This window comes from Drosophila eugracilis, unplaced genomic scaffold (genome assembly GCF_018153835.1).
Source record: "Drosophila eugracilis isolate 14026-0451.02 unplaced genomic scaffold, ASM1815383v1 contig_2147, whole genome shotgun sequence".
In the NCBI taxonomy this organism is placed as follows: Eukaryota; Metazoa; Arthropoda; class Insecta; order Diptera; family Drosophilidae; genus Drosophila; species Drosophila eugracilis.
The window spans coordinates 2,798,560-2,819,074 of record NW_024573030.1 but is presented as its reverse complement, the minus strand read 5'-3'; the positions used below and the strand labels follow the sequence as shown (position 1 = coordinate 2,819,074).

General features: G+C 33.9%; 1 protein-coding gene across 2 annotated transcripts in view; it reads right to left on the bottom strand.

The window, feature by feature from the left end:
* LOC108104949 (homeobox protein cut) overlaps positions 1 to 6,679 on the bottom strand; it is a 68,536-nt gene extending 61,857 nt beyond the window's left edge. For both annotated transcript variants that reach the window (XM_017211315.2, XM_017211314.2), the window contains exon 1: positions 5,465 to 6,679. In XM_017211315.2, coding sequence (XP_017066804.1) covers positions 5,465 to 5,587 — 123 coding nt within the window. In that variant the 5' untranslated portion in view covers positions 5,588 to 6,679. The remainder of the gene's footprint in view (positions 1 to 5,464) is intronic.
* Positions 6,680 to 20,515: the final 13,836 nt, after the last annotated feature.

Genomic DNA, 20,515 nt, shown 5'->3' with positions numbered 1-20,515 from the left:
TAACTTCGCAAGAAGATTGCTCAACGAGCACATGATTATTTTAAATGTGAAAACCTTGTGTTTTAAGTAAGTTTTTACTTAGAAATAACCCTGAATCTTATCGCAAATAAAAATTACCCGAAAATTCCAATGAGTTCTGACTCTACATAACTATATTTCAAGGCTTATTCCCTATGAAAACAATCAGCAAATCATACAAACACATATACAAGCACACACCGCAGTGCAAAAACCGCAAAACGATATGGATCTTGTGGGGAAAATTTCACATAATTAATTATATAAACAATTCGCCAAGCTGCCGTTATTTGTGCAACTATAAAGCTCTATCGAGCGTTTGGCGATTCCGATGAAAAATAAATATACTTGATTCTACATTCCAAATTTTAAAAGATGGGGGCCCTAAACTAACCAGCCAAAGAGTTATGCCACATCAAATATTTCAATAACATCAAATTAAACATAAAAACTGCCTTGTGCATATAGAAAACAGTGGCGTTGGCAACAAAAAGGGGGTGTGTCAGCAGGGGAGCAATGGATTGCAAATCGTAACAAGCACTCAAAAGTCAAAGCGAATTAAAATCTAAACTAATTTTCATGTCGTGCCAAAAATAATACAAAAAAAAAAAAAAAAACCAATAGAGAGCGAGGCAGACGGCAAAATGCATACACTTATATATACATATGGGGCGCCGGGAAGCAAGGGATCTATGTCTGGCGTGGGCGTGTTAGGCGCGGAAAAACCAACAACTTAATTAAAGCATCAATAAAAAAATTGTATAAACATATGAAAAGCGCCACGAGGACAACTCTGTAATAATGTTAGCAAAAATTCTGTTCAAAAATAAGAACAAAAAAAATGTAAGACTAAAGATTAAGGAATTTTTTTTTTCTTTAATGGAGTGAGTTTCGCCAATAAAATCCTTGATCTCCCTGCCAATAATGATGATTCCTTTTTAATGTGCACTCCTCGGGCGTTGGTCATTACTCAAGAAACCAACATTTCAGAAGACGATTCTGTGCGACTTGACGGGACTTTATTTTATTTTTTCTTTCACATATGGTTTTTTTTTTTTGCATTCATCGTATCGATCACAAAAAATGTTGCCAATACCAAGGAAATCTCGAGAGGCGAAGCTCAAAAACAAAACTCATCATCATCAGTTTGTTAGGTTTGGTTCTGTTGCATATATATTCTCATCCTCTTCGTTTTCTTTTCCAAAAAAAAAAAATGGGGGGCGTGCACAAAATGATATTTTATTCAATATCCTCAACATCAGAGGATTTTTTTTTTGTAATTTTTTTTTTTGCCTCTTTCGTTTTTAACGATTTATCCTTTTCAAGCGAGAAAAAGAAAAACTCGCCGTCGGAGGAAATCAAATTGATGGAGAGACACACACATGAGAAACCTGAAATTAAAAACTCATAAGATATCGACTGATATATTGAGCTGCACAAATTACTGACAACTGAAAGATGAAAGAAGCATCAGAGCAAGATCTCTAAAAAAAACGAAAGAAAAAAAAATCAAAGAAAACAAAGACAAAAATTTTCAACACAGGTTTACCATCCTTTCCCCGTTTTTTCCGCGCCACAATCGTTTTTGGTTTTGCTTTTCTCTCCTATATCCCTCTGTTGTGATGTTTATATGTATATAATATACATGCATATAAAAAGACAATTAGTTGTTATTAAGTTGTACACAAAAGACGTCGAATCTTTTCAATTCCAGTCGCTTCTTCATTTTTGGCATCAGCAGCTTTTGTAAGACTTCGGTTGGTTCGTTTTGGTTTGGTTCAGTTTGTCTAGATGCGGAATTAATGATGCAATGACAATTGATGCACACCACGCAAAGCGCATTTAGCAATTATGATATTTATGTTCAATTAGTGTCGCTGTTTGCCTGCATGGCTATTTACCTGTAGATACTTCCTTCGACCTTTATAGCTAGTGTTAAGTTTCATCTTTATTTGATTGCAGCAAACTGAGTTTACATCTTCTTCTGGTTGAAAGACCAATACGAGGGACAATAAAAGCAATAATTTTTCGTCTGCACTAAAGACTTGTAAAATTAGTGAAATGAATAAATTCTACAACAACTCATATTGCCCACATAGTTTCTAAAGAAAATTCTGTTGATTTCAGACGGCTTCGAGCGTAGTTAGTTGAGGTCAATGCTTTAGATGGATGCCTTAATGATTGAAAATCAGCTAATTATAGTACGTTTGATGGTTAGTTCCCAAGTTACTTGAGGACACTCCATGCGATCGGCTTCAATTAGCTTTAATGGCTATTCATAATTAATGACATAAACCGGAAAGAGAGGGAAACAGCAAATATTCATAATAAAAATTGATCAAGCACACACATTAATACAGGCAGACAGACACACATAGTTCATGAACTCAATTTTTAATATTAATTTCCAAATGATTTTTTATTTCTCATTATTAGTTGCGTGGTAGTTTCGATCGAGATCGAGTTCGAGTTCCTCGGGTTTAGATCAAACATCTCCCACAAGCTTTTAATTGTTCGGTTTTCGTTTCGATTCGTTTCGATTCGTTCGTTGGTTTTTTTTTTTTTTTTTTTATAGATACGATGTATGAATGTCGAATGTATATTTCGGTCTGCTTCTGTTTTAATTTCCGTGCTGACAAATTAATTTAATTATATTAACATATCTTTCCAGCGATCGAACGATTGAACGACAAAAATATTTCCGAATGTGTATATATATCTCTTTTGTGTGTGGGTGGTTGATTCTGTGATTCTTGATATAACCCCTTTTTTATATATATATATATATATGTATGTATGTACATATACTTTTTGTTTGTCTCATTAGCTAGCTTCTTTTCTGGAGAGCGAGTAAATTGCACTTAAAAAGCTAAAAATTATACGACACACGCCGCTCAGATCTCTATCTATTTGTATACTCTATCTGGTAATATGGTTCTCTTTTCGGAAAAGAAACAGAATATATTTCTGTTCTGAAAGGGCTTAAAGGACAACCCTTGGCTGCTCATTTTTGGCATATGCAAATGACTTTTACGAATGGGAATAGATAGAGAACGCCATCATTGAAAATTAAACTTTATAAACTATCAATGCTTGTCCCTGGGCTTGTTTTTTTTTTATATTTTATATTATTATCCATATCTGCATCTGTGATGGTGCTGTTTTGGTGGCAATGGTGGTGGTGGTGACTACCCTATAAACCGGTTTTCAATTCGATTAAAACGGAACCCAAACTCGCTTTTCTCTCATCTTTTCATTTTAATTTCTGCTTTTTTTTTTTAAGTCAGCAAATGCATTTGGCAATTAGTTTGGTATTGTCGTTGTTGTTTTTATTTTTTGTTATAGTTTAGATCAGCACAAATCAATGACAAAGAACCTCATCTTTCGTCTAGTTTTTTTTTGTTGGGTTTTACGGACATTGTAGAAGATATACAAAAAGTAATCTGTTCGATGTTAATGGGTCAAGTTTATAGATTGCATTACGGAAATTCATTTTGCTTTTTTTTTTTTTTTTAACTTTTGGTTCTTCTTGGGTTCAGCTTTTTCTTCTTATTTCTTATTTTTTTGTGTATTTTTTATTAATCGTTTCTTTCGGTGGCACCGTTCTATATATTTAATGACAAAACTTTGTGTTAATCAAGCACATTTTTATTGTTGCCTTTTCAATTTCGATTTGTGTCAATTTTTTCGCGCGCTCTCTGTTCTTGAAATGTAAATAAATAAATAAGAGGAATACTATAAAAAAAAAAGAAAGAAAAAGTATTTCATCAACTCATTTGGACAGCTGTAAACGCCTGTCTGGGGTTTGTTTAATTTACTTAATAAACTTCTATTTTTGGTTAGCAAATTAAAATATGTTGAATAACCTTTTTTTGTTTTCTTTTGTTTCGTCGTAGGTAAATGGTATTGCTGGATTGAGTTCTAATTTTGTTTTGAGCTCACACATCTAATGAAACCTTTCAAATATTGATTCATTGATTACAATCGATCATGAAATGGGAGTTCTCCAAGCTTTCAAAAGCCATCAGAAGATCGTTAGAAAACTATTCCAACAGCAGGTAAGTACTTAAATCTGTTCATTCTCGAAAATACGTAAAAAAATATTTTAATATGATAAAGAAACCTTTTTCCATTGATAAAATCCGTTGCAAACCCCTGACAAACCACTTTTAATAATAAACCCAACGAGTTTTGCGTCTTCTGTTTTTTTTTTCCTAACTTCTTCTGGTTCTTGAGAAAAAGTTGATAGGATAGCTTTGGGGATCGCAGTTTGCATCGCCATATCGTATAGAGAAAAAATATTTGTAAAGTGTGGTGAGGAAAAAACGCCATTCACCGACGGCAAATGTCTTGATTTTCCGGGAGCTGTTCCTTCTTTTCTGTTTAGTTAGTTTTCCGTTTTGCTTTTCAGGATCAATAGAAGAAGAAACTCCAATTAAAAAATGTACCCGGCTGTCGACGCAACCTAATTAACTTGCCAAACCATATAAAGAGTATTTTTATATATAGAAATATTCAAAAAAAAAATATATGAGTTTAAATTTCCATGTCTGGTCTAGTTGTAGGTCTTTTCCCCCCTTCTAATGTTATTTTGCCGCCTTTTTCTGTGGAGTCTGGCATTTGGCCAGGAAAAAAATAGAAGAAAATTCCCAGTACCGTCTGGTCTCCGCCCATCGATTTTCCACGCCCCCTTCTTGCACTAACTCCTGTCTGGCCGATCTTGTCTGGCTTTAAATTTTTAGTTCACTGAGGCAAATCGACGAAAAGGAAAATAACTAAGATAACAAAAGTAATTCAAGCAATAAATTGCTAACTCATTATCTGCTTGTTGCACTTTGCATTTTTCCCTTTGTTTTGTGTAAATTTTTTTTTTTTTCAGAAATCAATAATATCAGAAATAAATAAATCAATTTACAACAAGAAATTAGGCAACAATAAAGGGGCAGCCACAATAGACACACATTTGCCATAGACACGCAAACTCAATTAGTTAACTTAAGTTAAGTTAAGCAGTTTGGCAGGGAAAAATAATATTTGGGGTCTGTAGGGGGTTAAAGTGGGCTGATAGGCGCTCAAGGGTTATATCGTTGTCAGTTTCCAGAAAATGCAACAAAATATCACTGAACTGTGACAGTACATTTAAATGCTATTTGCATGAAACTTGCCTGGAGAATGAACTTTATTCCACTTTGAACTTTATAATTATATAAATTTATTATTTTTCAAAAATAATATTCGAACAATTTTGCTTTATTAATTTTAAACACATTTTTATGAATCAAATTTACTTCATTCAAATACATTTTAAAAGGCAAGAGAATACAATTTGAAACCACAATAAGCAGGTGTAATTTCAGCCTTTAAAGAACTTGATTCTGTTGATACAAATGTGTTACAAACCAAAACAATGATTTTAGAAGCACTGTGTTGCTAGAGTTGTTCTTACCTGTTGCCAAAACTGTGCCAATAAATAAATTTGCTCCTTTTTGAAAAACCAATCGTTGATTGATTGAACAGCCGTCAGATCCATATCGGCTGTCCCAGCGGCTTGTGGCAATGTTGGCTGCATTCGTGGGCTTTCTTGGGTTAATTTAATTAATTCTCAGTAGTTCTTTAAAGTATTTTGTTATTGTTATTTCTCAGTTTTTGGATTGTACCAATTTGTGGCTTTTAAGGCCTGGCATTATTATTATTATTTTTTAATATCGTTCTCTGTTCCTTTTTGTAGTTAATTATTTTGTTTAATTTCTTTTAGTCATCACAAGAACACCTTAAGTTATATTTTTTATGTTACGTGCTCAAAAAAATTCATAAATAAGCCAATACTAATATTATTATTATTATTTGGGTTACGTTTTTATTTTTTAGTTCCGAAAATAATTTTAATTTTTTTTTGTTTTGTTGTGTCAGGCGTTGTATTGTTATTGAGAAGGAGAATTGATGTTGTTGTAGTTGTCGTATTAGTTGTTGTTGCCTTTCGTTTGTTGTTGTTGCTGTTGTGTGTGTGATTTTTTTTTCTTCTTCAAGCCATTATTATTATGTTGTTGCTGTTGCTGTTGTAGCTTTTTGGCTTTGGCTTATTTTGCACATGTTTGCTGTCGTCGTTGTTGCTCTTGATTTTGTTGTTGTTTACACTTGACACTTATACACGCGCACATATTTTAGCAAACAAAAATGCACTTGAAAAAAATAATAAACTGTTGTATTTAAGCGTCCGCTTAGTCCTTTGATTGCTGTGTGTTTTGTTTATAGGGAAGAGCTCTGGTTACATTTTTGTTACTTGTAATTTGTATTTATTATTATTGAGTGGGTGGGGTGGGGGTTTAGATTCTTCAGCACACACACACGCTGGCAAACACACACACACACAGTAATATAGAAAGAGAGGGGGCACACACACGCACACACAAACGCGCCGCGGCGGCAATTAAGAAGAATAAGAAGAATGCAGTAGAAGAATGCATTAACAGAACTGCCGTTGCTTTGTTTTGTTTTTTTTTTTTTTAAATTTGTGTTTGTTTTGTTTTTGGACGAGACAGTAGTTAGTTTCAGAATCCAAATTTTCAAATCCCAAAATCTCGATATTTCTTTCGGCGACGGACGAACGAAACGACGTTGCCAGTCACGAATGCTGTTGATGACTGAACAAATCGAACATTAACGAAGCGCCGACAACCCTCTGCCGCGGCGAGCGCCGGCGGCGACGTCGGCCGCAGCAGAGGCAACAAGAATGACAAAAAAAAAAACCCGAAACAAAAACTCACGAACTAACTCAACGCTTTCTCTCATATCACTCTGTCTATCTCTCTTTGGCGCCCTCTCTCTTTTTCGCTTACTCTCTGTCCACGAATATCTCACTCAATTTTCCTGCTTTGCTTTTGATTTCTTTCAATAGCTTTTTGATTTTCTCACTTTTTTCCTCCCCTCCACTAGACTACATTTTTTTCTTTAATTTTTTTTTTTTTACTTTTATTTGTTTTATTTTGAGCATTTTTCTGCGCCGCCGCATGTCAGTTGCATGTATTGAAATTCATTCATTCACAGGCACTTTCGGTGTAGCGCCTTCTCACTTACACATTGACGTTCTTATTGGAAAAGGAAAGAGCTAGGGCTCTCTCTTTTAGTTCCTTATTGTATTTGTTGTTGCTGTTTATTGAGCGCGGAATTGAGTGCAACGGCGACGCTAGCAGAGGGATTTCTGTTGGGATTTTTTAAATTTTTAAGGTGGTTTTTACCTAAACTTAATATTTAGTTCGGTTATATGGACTTCTAAAATTAAAAAAAAAATTAAAAATATATAATTTTATTTTTTCAAGTAGCAAATGGCAAAGAAAAAGCCTTTAATCTTTGACAAATCCTGTAATTATTTATTTTTAATAATATACAGGTGCATAAAATTGTATTCCAATAGTTATTATTGAGCAGGATAAGTAAGCTAAATCTATTTATCCTTGATAAGAGTATCTTTATACATGTCTACCATTATAAAGTCCTTTAAGTTGCTATTCTAAGTCCGAAAATATCCTTTCTTTAGCTTTTCAAAAAGCTCCAGTAAATATAAAAAATGTGTGGGTCTCTTAAGTCCTTAAATATTTTGTACATTTATATTTTTTCCTACACCCCTGGAATTTAAGTTTCCCGTTTCGGGATTTTCGCATAAAGAAAATTCTAAATTGTATCGAAGCGCCAAATGCAATAGCAAGCGCCTACCTCCTTGCCACACCCCTTTGCTTTTCTTCGCCCCTAATTTTTCCTCCTTTATCTCATGATTTCCAAATGGCAGCGGGGTGGCTGAAAGGGGCCTTGGGATTTTCGAAGGGGTTATGGCTTACACCTAAACTGAGACTCTGAACTCAAGTCGCAGTCGCAGATGCGTTGCAGCAGTCTGAGAGGAAAATAGTTGGGGAAATGGTTTAAATTGTGTTGTGGGGTGGGGGGGATCTGGTTGGGTTTGAATATGCTCGGGGACGTAGTCGTCGGCTGGCAAATACCGAGTAAACCGGGAGATCCGAGAGAAAGGGCATCGCCACCTACACGGAGACGAGGCTCGGTTCCCCCGTCGGCGTCGAAAATGAACTCATCTCATCTTGCTTATATTTTTTTTTTTTTTCTTTTTTTTCAGAGGTAATTTTTTTTTCAGATATTTTTAAAATATTTATATTTTTTAAAAATGTATATTAAAGTTTGTATTTGTATTTTAAAATAGCAGTAGATATTATATAAGTAAAGGTATATATATTATAGGTAAAAATTAATTTATTATTATTATTAATTTAAACTTAAAAAAAAACATTTTTAGTTAAAAATCTTAAAAAATGTGACAATATTCTTATATTTATATAAATAACAATATGTTCAAAAAATATGATTGTAAAAAATTTAATATTTGCTTACAAAAGCAAATCGTTTTTATTTTAGAAAATATATATAAATTTTATAAACTATATTTATAAACTTTATATAAATAACTTAATAATGTATGGTTACAAAAAGGAATTAAGATAGTAAATTTCTTTTAAAATATTTAAAATAAATAAATTTATAAAAATATAATAAAAAAAAACATTGTAAACCATAAACTTTATGAAATCCCTACAAAAACAAGTGTCTTCGTCAACTCGCAAAATTCCAAGTAGATTAAAATCAAAGAAATTCCAACTAACAATCTAGGCGAAGAAAAAACTCAAAAAGTTCACTCACTGAATGCAAGGGGTTCGAACTCGTTTTCGAAAAGTTTCGAACTGGTTGAGTAAATTTTGTTCGTATGAAGGATTTTCAATTGACTAAAAATAATGTTCCTAATCTTCCGATTGTTTCTTGTAAGTGCATTTCAGTATTTAACACCTTTTTTTGTTTATTTACTTTGTAGAAATTAAAATTTGATAGAATTTAATTCAAAATCGATTTATTTCAATCGTTCAAATACAGCATTCTATAATCAAATGTGATCAGTACGCTTATTATATATTATCAATTGAGATTGTCGTAGAATTTTCTAAAAATCACTATCTTCTGAAAAATCTAGCAATTATTAAATTAAGCAAAAACATAAATAATTAAATTCAATAAATCTAAAAAAAACTATAAACGCTTACAAAGAGTAATTTAAATTTTAAAATTGTATTTCAAAATCAAAAAATCCTGTCAAACGATATAAGCGTGATGAACTTTAAAATTAAAAAAAAAAGATACAAATTAAAAAATCGTGAACTTTAAATAATAGTACATGTAAAAAGTAAAACTTAGTAGTAAAACCTTAAATCTGAAGTAATTCTAAAATAATATGACTATTTACATATTTAAAGCGAATTAATTAAACAAAATCATAAATTTGAATTAAAATATTATCGTTGTGTCCTACAAAATCTAAAAATATTTATATATATATATATATATTTTTTAATTGTAAATAATTTTTTAAGGTAACCAACTCGTTATCGCTGCCGAACTTGCAAACGCAGGAAACTCATTCAAACAGATCCAAAATAAAAAACACTCAAATGACAGTCGCTCTCAATTTTCGATAATTCGCATAATAAAAACCAAATCGCACACACTTACATGTACCCACACACAGCCAGACAAGTGTCACATAAAAAGTCGGAGAAGCAGTCTCAGCGACAGAGACGCCGACCGAGACCGCGACGGGGCCGGTAGAGGGCAAAAGACATACAAAAAAACGAAGAAGGAAAAAAGCGAAGCAAACGCTTTAAGCCCCGCCCCATTTGATTGGCGAGCAAAAAGAAAGGCAGACGACGACAACGTCAATGGACAACACACAACTCACACACATGTCGGGTCTTTATATGTGTTTGGCCTCTGCTGACGTCGCTGCTACCTGCAAAGCGTCAGAAAAGCATCCGAAATCTGTTACTCTCACAAAAGTCTTAAAAATAAAAAACAACAACAAGAGTTTTGGAATTTAAAAGAAACCAAGTGCATTTAAATAAAGATATTTTAGTATCATTGTTTTATAAAAGTTTAAAGTTAAATATGATTCAGTGATCAGTTAAAATTTAATATTTTTTTGTGAAGTTTAAAATTTAAAAAGTGCAGTTAAAGTGAAAACAGTGAACATCAATGACAAAATCTTCAAGGAAAATGTCACTTCATGGCGGAAAGTAAACTAATACATGTAACTCATCAAATTTATGATCACTTTCTTCTATTACATTTTTTTATAACAATATTTTTAGAAATTTGTATACATTGAAGTTGCTATAAAATATGTATTATTGAATTTAAGATTTTAAAAATCAGAAAAAAAAACATCTATAAATTAAATATAAAGCCAATTATTGGAGGTTCAATCTTAAGAGATTTAATTCAATATTTGTGGATTAAAAGTCGATAATAAAATTTACTAAGATTATGTATGAATGTTTAAGTTATAAAATTTTATTTCAAAATAGAAACAACACGTCAAACGATATAAGTAAGCATGTTGTACTTTAAGTTAAAAAAACCGTAAACTATTTTATGCCTGTAAGGAGTAAAACTAAGGAACAAAATCAGATATGTAGACTAAATCTTAAATAATATGAGTATTAAGATAGGTTTAGCAAATCAATTAAACAAAATGCGGATAGTTGAACTATACTAAACCAAAGCTTAGAAGTAATCCAATTGTTTTAAAATATATAGTTAAAATAAATAAATACAAAAAATAAACGAAAAATGGTATATATTAAATAAATATTTCTGATCATTTTTAAGTTAGTAATAACTTTATTTTAAGGTAAAAATAATGTTAATTCCGATAGTTAAATATCAAAGAAAGACAAAAGTTGGAAAGGAAGAGAGAATCAACAACAGTATCGCTCTATCTCGCTTACACCAAACGCCATTGAATGTCTCTAAATTTTTTTTTCCTACTTTTTTTCGAACAGCTTTTGGCTTTGATTTTTCTTCAAGTTTACTTTTTTAGCTCTCGCTCGCACGCACTCACACCCTTACATTCGCGCTCGCTCTAGAAACTCATTCTCCTCGCTCTTGCACTCAGTTTGGCACTCACTCACTCTTTTTCGATGCGCGCATGCGCTCTCTCTGGGTTTAAACAATTTTGAGTGATATTTTTTTGTTGTTTGTTGTTTTTGTTGCTTTACTTTTATTATTTTGTTTTAATCTTACTTTTGCGTCGACTGCGCTGCCAACTTCGTCGATGCGATTGCACGAGTGCAAGGGAGTGAGCGATATGCAGGTGCCGATGATGCTTTGGCTCTCTATCTCTCACATACGTTTGGAACACATTCATTGTTATTTTTGTTGTTGTCGTTGATTGAAATTATGATTTTTTATTATTAGTTGTGCTTGTGTGTGACTGTTTTTGTGTGTGCGTGTGTGTGTGTGTGTTGGCCTAACTGTTAAAGTGTCATATTAGCGTTGTTTTTGGTTGGTTGATTCGACATGTGTTGCATGTGTTTGTGCGTCGCAAATTTGATTTGTTTCAAGTTTTTGCGTGTTTCTTACCTAAGAAAAATGAAATTCATTTATACGTTCTTACTTTTTATTACCCTTAGGCCATTTTAAATTATTAATTTTGAAAATATTTTAAAAATCAAACTATAAAATAATATTTAAGATGTTTTTGATTAATAACATAATCAAGTAAGCTTTTTGATCAACAAATATTTTATTCGATTAATGTACTTTAACTTGTGATATTCATTCGTAACATGTCTATAATGATTTAAGGGCATGCAAAATACTGTCACTCGCACACACACCTACATACTCCAAAAAAAATCCCACACACACGCCGATTTAATGCGTTAATTACTGTAAATTAGACGTAAACATAAAAAATCTCACAAAAAACCAAAAAATGTGGCTTTCCCTTTCGCTGCCAAAAAAAAAAAACAAAGCAACAGCAACGACAACCATGCTGCAGATTGACAGCAATTACAAGAGAACCTTTACTGGCGTTAGCAGCGCCGCAGGACGTCGGCTGCCTGTTGACCGAAAAAATATAATAGAATGGCAAATTGCATAACACACAAATACAGAAGGAGAAAAATAAAATTATCTTAAAAGACATTTTTAAAAGAAATACGAATATATCATCAATTCTTAAGATATTTATTAAATATAGCACATTCTTTATAGAATATACTTTATAAACTGTTAAGTATATTACATATTTATTTTAAGTTTTGGGATGTAAGTTTTTAAGTCACTAGTAAATTTATTTCATTAAGTACTTTATATTTTGAAAATTAAATACTAAGGATATAGTTATATTAAAGTGAAAACTAAACCTAGGCAAATATTTTATATATTTTATTTTAGAAAACTAACTAACTAACTAGTGAGTAAAAGTTTATATAACCTGTCTTTGTATTTTGCATTGTTTCGCGATAAATGAGCTATAATTGCACACATAAGTTGAAAGGAGAGAATGGTGAAAATGAAATGGCAATGAATTTGAGGGGGTGGCGAACACGAAAAGGTGTTGCAATTGCAAGGGGGTTAAAGAAGTGGTTAATAGAAGGGTGAACCTGAAAATAAAGGGCTTGGATGAGGGGTTAGACTTGAAGACGAGGGGGTAATAGCAGTGAGTACCATTGTTGCTCCTGCATTGTTGTTGGTGGTTTTCAAAAGCAGAAAAGCTGCAACAAAAAAAAAATTACACCAAATTTAGCAGTGCGAATTTCCAGCATAAAAGGATGCCAAAGGGTTGGGTAATTTCACCAAAGGGGGTAAAAAGGAGCAACAGGCGGTAATTGTTGCGCCGTCGTAATTGCGTAATAGATAAATAATTCGCCAATTGTTGTTTACACGGCCGCAGGCCAAAAAACAAGCAGTGGAGTGAAATTGAAATGCATGAGTTAATGTAGAAGTTGATTATGTGTAATAGAGAAAGTTATATTTTTTAAATGCTCTTGAAGTGCGTAGGAAAGTTGGGATTTTTGTATTATTTGTAATTTAATTTATTTTTGTAATTTATCAACAACAGTTAAGCTGCCAATTGTTACCTTACCAATTGACCCCTTTGATGCAAAATCCTGCCATTACCGGACTATTTCTTCAATTCTGATAAAGCAACTGTTTTTCTCTCTCGAACTGTTTTGTGAAAAATATATAGAAAAAATGCCCTCATCCTGACAGTCGACAATTAAACACCTTTACTCATTACTCGCCTCACTTGAATCTCGGAACTTTGGACTCACCTTCGATCCGAGGGTTTGTCCGCTTAAAAAAAAAATTATATAAAATTCGAAAGGGTGCCCACCGGAGAGCCGGGTGTATTTTTACAATACACATGTATTGTAGGATTTCGATTCAACTCGTGCTAATTTGCATATTGCAGGCGCAGTTCGGAGCTCTCAAAACCATCCCATTTCCACTTCCTAGGCAGCAATTTTTCTTTTTCTTGTCCTTTGTTAAAGACGCTTTCTACGGTACGGTTTGGTTTCTTCTTATTCGGTTTAAATTATTATAATCAAACGGGGGGAGGGTGGCGCGTTTAGAGTCTAGGGTGTCAGAGTGCCCATGAGGAGTTTGCCAGCTGCCTCAAGTTTCGATTGCCGTGAAAATTGGCAACGTTGCTCTCGATTGAAATGATCACGCGGCTGCTGCACTGCATAAAATTGTAAATGTTAAAAATCTGTAATTATATGGTTTTTCAGCTTGCAGTGCAATTGCCTATCGATCTGCATTGAAATGTGAAACCATTCTTTGCCAACATTTTACCGCAATAGGACAGTAATTTAGTCATAACTAAGCCAAAAATGATAAAAATGTATATATAAATCTATATGTTTTTATTATTTATACTGATAATCGTTATAAAATGCAGCACATTTATTTTTCGCAAGTGTCTTTGATAGATGAGATCGTATTACGCGTTGGTTAACATCCTTCAACGCCTGGGTGAGCGCTTCTTTAATTGGAATTAGAATCCGTCAGATTCATTTCACAGTCGCACACCAAATTTCCGTTGGATTTTTTTTTTCTTTTTTTTTTTAGTTTTTCGTTCTAATTACGTCCAATGGACACCGATACTTGGACTTGTGAATTGTATAGTTGCTGGGATTGCTGAGTTATTGGATAACTTGGCTAGCGGACAAAAGATGCAGATATACATAGATACATAGTGCATAGAACCGACGTCAGCGATCTCGGATTTCGTTTGCATTTGATCGTGTTTTGGATTTGTTTCGGTTTTTCAAATTGTTTTTGAAAGCGTGATCTTCTGGGCACAATGGTGGCCAGTCGCCAGTTGGCAATCTCCAGCATTTGCATTTCAATTAAACTGAGTTGCCTTGCTCATTTCCCCCCTCGTTTCGCGATTTGCATGGAAAACGCATAGCTCATCATCAGCATTTCGAAGCAGATTTATGACTTCCATATGCCACACAAACTGGAAACATTAAATTATATATATATATATATATAAACCAATCGCTGATAGACTAACGTATTATGGATATTGGCGGTTTTTGCAGGAACATCAACTGCACAAATGTTTAATTTTTACAACCCACTTCTGACCTTTTTATGAGTGTGCACAACAGTCGCAACCCCCGAAGATTTTTCTTTTAAACAGTGGGCTAAAATAGGCGTTTTAAAGGCTGTTGTTGTTTTCAGAACCGACATTGAAATAAGGAACGAGTTTTTACACCGTTAAATAATATAAAAATATTTTTTTCTCGTGGTATAAGGAAGATGAAGCCAATATATTATAATTTTGACTTAAAATTTCCTTAATCGTTTTTGTACCCCATTTTATAAAACCCCTGCACCACTGTGCAAAGAAAAGTATCTACGTCCTTGCTATCAATTTAAAATATGCAAATTTTCGAATTTCAAGCGATGATCGCCCACCAATTTATTTCGTGTTTAATTTTCTGCAAGCTGTTAGATTTTTATAGAGCCCACCTTCATAACTTTAGAGCTACCTGTATCTCTTTTATATTTCCTTTCCCACAGTTGGAGAATCTTTCTTGGAAAATTACTTACTATCTGCATGTATAGTTATATCTATATAGTACATGCACTATATAATTTAGTACTTGTTGGGCGTGGCCGATGGAAGAGTAAACTGTGTCGTTTGCTACGCATTGACACGCTCAGTGCGCAAAAAAAAAGGGAACAAATTCAGAAATCCAAACGTATCTAATAGATACATGAGAAAAATCATGCATTTGACAGGGCTGGGAAAGCCAATGAATTGTATTATTCGATGGTCTTGGTTGTGCATCCATGAGACAATACAAAATAACTATAAGCGACGAACTTCACGGAAATGTGCTATGACAATGGAGCCATCAGACTTTTGGCGGGAATCTCAGAGGTATACGGACTTCTTTAGATTACTATTAACTACTGGGCATGTAAGAAAAAACCAAAACTAAAGAAACAAAAAAATACGCAGGGGAGTTCTGGTCTATTAAGCAATACTGCGAGTAAAGTCTTAGTACTTTAAAGATACAAGTTAACTAATAATTAGCTTTGCCAGTAGCAGCAGCCACATTTGCAGACAGCGAGACTTAGGAAATTTGTGGGAATATTTTCCCGTTCGATTGTTCAGTTTATGTGGTGAACTTTTACAGTGCGTTTCAGGTGGTTAGGAATATTATATTTTTGGATTTTCATTAATTAAACTTGGTTTTAAATTGGTGTTTTTGTAACATCTTTGATTGATTTTTTCTTATTTGAACTTAAATGGTTGTTCTTTCCGTGCTAAACCTTACATTTATGGCACTCACTGTGCTGGGCCTGGCGTGTGAATAAATAAGTTGACTCCTTGACTTATTGTTTTCATCTTTCATTTTTCGCTTATGGCTTGCTTTGTACTTTGAGTTTGACTTTTATGGCCAACTTGTGATTATTTTTCTGTATTGTGTGTATTGTGTTGAATTATTTTTTTTTTTTGCTACTATATATCTGTTTATGTGTTTTTTTTTTATTTTCTCGTTCGACTTTTGGCCCTCTCAGCGTTTGGCAATCCAAGTCACCGGCATTCGGATGCAATTTTCGGCTGGCATATAATGACCAACAATTTTATTGACATTATTTTAATTAGCAGTTTTAGTTGGAGTTTTTTGTTTATTGTTAATTTTGGGTTTGTTTTGCGTTTGCTATTGTTTTGCATCTCTTTCGTGGCCGAAGTCACTAATTGAGGTTAATGGGGCTTCTTAAAATTGTTTCAGCTTACAAAAAAAAAAACCCAGACATTTTTCCCTTTGCCCAACTTGATTGTCAGCTTCAAAACTATAACTCAAACCACTCAGACTTTGATACATTCGCACATTTCAGTTTTTTTTTTTTGTTAATTTTTATTTCTAGTATTAACTTAAAAATGTTAGGCTTCTGTTAATTCCTATTTAAGGCTTGCATAATAACTCAGATTTCATTGTTCGGTTTGTGAAGTGGCCATTGGCTTCGATTGTACTTGTCTCGAGATATTTATTTCTTGTTTCCATGTGGATTATTAATTTTTAAGTAAAAACATATCGAGGCATGTGTGGAGTTTTTTTAATTAGCTGTTTCAACATAGATTGGATTGAGTAGTTTTTATGGGAATAGTAGATTAAGCAAAGTTTTCTTTACCATTTTTTACAACTAAATTAGGCTTTAAAAAAAATATTTGAGGAAAAATGTATGTGATGGGAAAAAGGGGAATTTAAAAAGAAACAGTCATTAAAAAACTATTTGCAACAGTCTCATGCAAAAAAGCAAACAGTTTTTGGGCATCATTAATTTGCATTAATTCCGAATCAAGAAATGCGAGTCCTTCTTGAATCGAATTACACGAATTGAGCATATGTGTGACAGTCGGCAAAGGATTCTTGGAGAAAGTTAAGCGTGGATAGAGAGAGCACGTCCGTCCTGTGCCTAATGACATTTTTGAGGTTGACAGGAGGAGAATTCACAAAAAGGGTTTTTCACTGCAGATGCGCAACGCGCATATGACATTTGTTTATTTGCATCATTTACCTTTCTCTGTTGAAATGTCCCCCCTCACCCATCCACCACTCCCCACCGTTTTTCGTTACAAAGATTTCTCCACTTTTCCCGCCAGTTAAGTAGGCTATAAAGCAAGTAAAGGATTATTAATGATGCTTCTGACAAGTGAAGCGAAGTGGAGAAAAACCGCAACTGCCTCTCTCTCATATGTGATTTATTGGCATACTCTGGTATTTAGCAAAAAGTCTCTTTTCCTTCCTTACTCTGCCCTATTTTTCGGTAATTCAAGAAACCGACATCATCTCGTTTTTGACTATTGATTAATGGTTTCGAAACACAAGTGCGTGAGTCAATCAATGGGGCTTCCTTTTTCTGTAACCCACATAAAACCCAATTTACATTATTTTTGTTCTGTGAGAATTCTATCGTACAATGCATTATATGTTTCTATACAAATGTATTTCCGAATATATCTGATGCTCCAAATTTGCATAACCTTTTCCAGGAGTGAGCATTTTTTAAGTCCGTGAGAAACGGCATGTCCTTGAGTTCTTCGCAAAACACACTCAAACACACGGAAAACAACAACCTATAACACATTATGCCAGGACAGGCAGGATAGCCGGCTGGTAGGATTCACCCTGCGAATTTAGAGCAGGATTTTATGGTTGGAGGAAGTGCACTAGATGCACGCATCGATATGCTTAGCATGGCAACAAGTGCGTGCTGACGGTTTTCCATGCGGGGTTGCAACCACAAAATATCCTCTATAACAGAAAATTTAAAGAATGTGAAAGCAACAATATTAAATTTAAAAGAGTAGGAAAAAAAATATAAGTACAAAACATACACGTAAATATATATATAAAATATATTTTAAAAATAGGAAAACCCTATGGAAAGCCTTTTAAAATTGGGCTAACCCAATGATACCCTGCCTAATATCAAAAAGAAATAGGAAAGCATGGACGAAAAACAAACAACGACAGCGGCAACATGCTCATTATTAACTACTAAATAACATTGGCGAAAATGGTGGGCGTGGCAGTAGAGAGCAGTAGCAGCTGTGGCAGTTGAGGTGCGGCATATGTAAACTTACCTTTTTTGCCCATTTGTATCTCATAGATACGTAGGGCACATGGTTCGCAATTCGCCGTTCGCTGTTCGCCGTTCGCCGTTCGCCGTTCGTATAACGGTGCACTTTGCTATGCGGCCCGCGAAAAACTTTGCAACAAAAGCAACAATAGTAGTAGAAGTAGTAGTTACAACAACTCTACATGCCTTATAGCAACATGCAACACACACAGCAGCAATAACAGCCGCAAGCGACGACCTTTTCAAGCCTTAGCGTCTGGTTTTTATCAGTGCTTGGTAAATCTGCAATAGTGCCTCCTCCGGCAATACCACCCCCTGTAAACCTCTTAAAAGCCCCCCTCTTTGGCTACCCCTCGCAACAAAACCCCAGAACCAATCCACTTTCCGTTGGAAAATTATTTTCGTGCAACAGTCGGAGTTGTCTAGAACAATAGACAAACAGTTGCGACCACAGAAGCTAACGTGAGCTTCTGATTTTAAAAGGGTCGTTGGGAGGAAGAGGGGTATTATGACCCCTACACACACACACACACACACACACATTCACACACTAGTTGAATCACTCAATAAAAACTGAGCTGCTGCAAAAAAGAAGTTCACACACAATTTCTTCTTGAGAGTTCTCTATCGACAGATGATCTTCAAACCAGAGATATGTTATAGATGCATCTAGAACGGTCATAAAAAAATTTTTACCGGGCATATAAAGATGAAAGCTCAGCAGATAAGGTCCGAAATATCTGAGACATTATCTTTAAAATAGGGTGAGATTTAATGGAGTTACTATATATAATTATTCACCATTAATAAATATTTTTGGTAGATAACATGTGCTCTTTGTCTATATATGAAACTACAAAATGTTAATAGTTTAATACTCTACATATACTTCTTGATTTAATCTGTCAACTCAGAAGTCATTTGGCATAAATGCAGATTAACTCGCAAAAACGACACCAATCCCAGCGGGATCTATTGTTTGGCATTTTGAGAACTCACGTATAATTTTCCAAACAGCACCCGAAAAAGCCTGTAAATGATGTCAAGTTGATCTCATTACATGATACATTGGCTATTATTATTATGGTGAAAAGGGTCTCAATCACTTTCACCCCTTTCGCCATATGTTTTGCACTATTTTGCCAACTTTCCATTCAATGAGGTGGCAAATTTTTCGCACAGAAAGGGTTTGGGTTCGGGTAACATAATGATTTTCGGACTCATATCAATTACCACAAAATGCCACTCGAAATTGTCGCAAATCGTATACAATGCAAACAATCAATTTGATTTTGGCAAATTTGCCAAATCGGGTTTATTTTTAAAGCAGAGAGGTATATATATTATAGATCTTAAGAATTTCAACCCCCTAAATAATGCGGCAGTTGTTACGACAGATTTGCATAATCATAATCTTGAGGCGAGTTTGAAGGTAAGGGTTGATCTGAATCTTGACGATCTTTTTTCCACTGATTCCGATTTCAATACACTTCCGATGCAAATCATTTGCATATCAATGCCGGCGGATATTATTTATTTCCATTATTTGGTGTGTTTCTTATTTTGAATTTCGCCAGGCACTCTTAATTTTTTCTAATGGGTGCAGATGTCTGCCCGATCGTTGCCTTTCGGCCAGCCTGATTTTCTCATAATTATAAATGCAGGACCATTTTCTGAGTCGGTGTCGATATATGTTTATATTTCAGACTTTTGGATCTTCAGATGGAAATTAAAATGAATATATATGCCTTTGGTGGTATTCTTGGTTCTTCCTGATCATTTACATAAACGAAACTCTTATTGATTAATCCATGGCTTCCTTCCTTCCTTCCGTCCTTTTCCCCTCGGAATTTCATTGGCATTTCGTCAGCTTGTTTCATATGTAAATTCCAGATGGCAGCTGGTTTTTTTATAAGCATAATAGTGAAAAGGTAGTCTCAATGTCACCTAATGGTCACACAACGAGATAAAACTTGTGTGAATTTTCAGGTTCCTTCCAGTGCATAATCAAAAAAATTGATTTTAGACTTTGTCTTAATGGTGTGACCGATTTGGAGGATTAAAATAATTTTCTGCAAATTCTCTGTAAGGTAACCCAAAATACATTACTAGAAGAGTTCATACCTTGGTCAAAAATGTAAAGAAATATTTTTCTATAGTTTTTGATGGTATATGATTTATAGATATATTATATTTAAAATGATATCAAATCTAGTAGCATCTTCACTTACTTGATATTTAGTCCCATAGTATGGATTTAGTCCTGTTGCCTTTTGATTTTTGTGTAATTATCGTATATCCACAGCAAAGCTAATAACTCCCCAAGTCACGATAATTTTGTTTAATAAGTATTTTTTTTTTTTCGATAGAATTAAAAAAAAAAACCGCCACCAGGGTACAAACCCATTTGGCCCGCTACACTTGACCACTCACACGAACCTATAAAGGTGGTATATATATTCGTATATATATATTATAATGTATTCGTACA